The following is a 2377-nucleotide window of genomic DNA, read 5'->3' on the forward strand; positions in this document are numbered from 1 at the left end:
CTGAAACAACACAAACACACCCTGTAAAGCAAGTCACCTGCACAGCCACAGGTAGCTTGGTGAGGCCAGAGGTCTCTCTGCCTTTTGCATATACCTTCTCACTACAGCTAGAAGAAGAAAACCCAGCTAGGGAGCCCCATCTGTGCAAGCTAAGGCACCTTCCAGATCTGACCCGCTCCCCTTCCACACTAACTGCTGCTCCCAACCAGTCACGAGGTTCAGACTGGACCCCCCTTGCTTTCTAAACTCCTTCTCAGAGGAGTCTAGGTGCGGCTGGATCCAATCCTAGCCCCGGACCATAAAGAAAAGTGAACACAACTGTGGCAGCTGCCTACACCTGTTTGCCCAGAGATGGACCATATGGTCTCTGCCAACAGAACTGGTCCAAACCAACTTACTTCCACACCCCCATAAAGCTACACTACCCTGTCATCAGTACTGCTGCATCCCTGGGCAGGGAAGCTCCAACCCTCACACACAGACCAGGACTACACACGGACACCCCGAGTGTTATACCTCATTATACCAAAAGTGGGGTCATTCACCTACTATGCAAGATGCCAAAATACATACAGAGCCAAGGTATTTTCATTTATTTCATTCATTTAGGCAAACACAGGGCGAGAGGTGGTAAGACACAAAGCTGCCCCCTGAAGTCACAAAACTCTACACATTCACACACTTTTGGTTAGTTTGCTCCACCTAATACATATTCACGGTTATTCTACTCTGATTGGTTAGTGAATTTCTCACTCTGATTTCGTGGTACAGGACACACAGTGGGTAGGTCTTCAGTTGGAGGCGGGCAGCCTAAATGCTGAAGGTCTGGTTTCCATATTGTTGATTTTGTCACGAGCAGACGTCGCTCAGCTACAGCAACTTCGGCAATTCTGCCACATTTTAAGAAAAGCACGTGCTTCCCCATCTTCTTGTTTCAACAAGATCAGGATCTTTGTTTCACAAGACCTTTGTAACTTTCTATAAGTCTCTTGTCCTTGCTCAGTAAAAGATTCCCATAGGGAAGATGATGCTGGCAGAGAAGCCCTACAGTGCCACGATGGCACAGATGCTCTAAAGCAGACCTGCCAAGGAGAGGAGATTGCAGCCACACACAAGAGAAAGCTGCCATCGAAGCCAGAATAAGGGATGTGTGAGAAGCCATGCTCGAAGACCAAGACCAGTGAGGACACAGGGATGAAACCCCAGAAAATGACTCTGTGGAAACTGCAGACTCAAGAGCAGAGCTGCAGGCAGCACCTGGCTGGCCACCGCAAGAGATGAACGCTCAGGAACAGCCAGCAAGTGACACACACTAAAGAGATCCAAGCATGAAGCTGTAATTGTGAGATGAGATGGGCTCAACAGGCTCTGTGCCAGTGAAGTGATGCATTCTGGACTCTTGGGAGGGCTACCGAGGTGCCTGCTGGTCACCGAGCTATGGAGGCACCAAGACCCAAGGAACATACAGTCTGAGACACAGAAAACAGACGACACGAAGTACACGCCAGACACAGGTTGGAGCTGCCCTGCCCTGTACACACTGACATTGTGCTGAAGAGTAACCTGCTCCCTTTGCCTGCCCCAAGGGGACTGTGCTCTGCCAGTCCTCTCCCCTACACCAACTTTGAAAACCTCCCCTCCAATCCCCAACCTTGTCCCCTCCTCCCAGACCCTCCACTTAGCTTTCAGATGGCCAGGGCTCCGCAGCCTTCCTCCTCGACAAGCCATCCTCGCTGGGATGTTCCTGCCATCACCAGGCTCCTCATAGTGATCTGGAAAAACAACGACAAACTCACAATTAGTACTGATAAGCATCACATCAGCCACTGCCAACCTCTTCAATATCCCCTGCTCAGAACCCCTACGGTGTTCTCCTCACCTGCTGGTTCCAGAATCAGATGCTGAGGCCATCCTTGCTTGTGGCATCTAAGATACCAAAAGACCCAAATCACTGCTGTGCTTGTGACAAGTACCACGACCCTCCTTGCTACCACCCTGGCTCACCCCAAACACCCACCCAACCCCAATGGCAGCCTGCACAGCACCTACACACCCAAAAGGTAGATGCTTCACTGAGTTCCCACAGGTAACTTTCTCCTAGACACCAACCTGGCTGACGCCTGTGTCATCTCCACAGATGGCCCCTTGGCATGCTGCTCCACTGCTCCAAGGCTGCAAAACTGAAGCAAACAGCAGATGCTGAGACACTGCCCGAGCCCACAGCTATTCCCATCTACCACTCTCACCTTTGTGGCTCACCTGTCTGCCCTCTGATGGTCACAGGTTGCCACGTCCAGCCCTCTGTGCTGCCTGGAAAACACAAACAAGGGATGCTCATCACACACTGACAACACAACACCTGGAAAACAACTGCCAG

General features: G+C 51.2%; 1 protein-coding gene across 1 annotated transcript; it reads right to left on the reverse strand.

Annotated features, from left to right (window-relative positions):
• Positions 1-234: 234 nt before the first annotated feature.
• Positions 235-2177, reverse strand: LOC127386609 (uncharacterized). Its single transcript, XM_051623931.1, has 3 exons — positions 2110-2177; positions 1880-1926; positions 235-1772 (listed from the first exon to the last, which is right to left on the reverse strand). The coding sequence occupies exons 1-3, from the start codon at positions 2127-2129 to the stop codon at positions 1072-1074; spliced, it is 768 nt and encodes a 255-aa protein (XP_051479891.1). The 5' UTR covers positions 2130-2177; the 3' UTR covers positions 235-1071.
• Between the last annotated feature and the right edge of the window lie 200 nt (positions 2178-2377).

Source organism: Apus apus, chromosome 6, assembly GCF_020740795.1.
Source record: "Apus apus isolate bApuApu2 chromosome 6, bApuApu2.pri.cur, whole genome shotgun sequence".
Classification (NCBI taxonomy): domain Eukaryota; kingdom Metazoa; phylum Chordata; class Aves; order Apodiformes; family Apodidae; genus Apus; species Apus apus.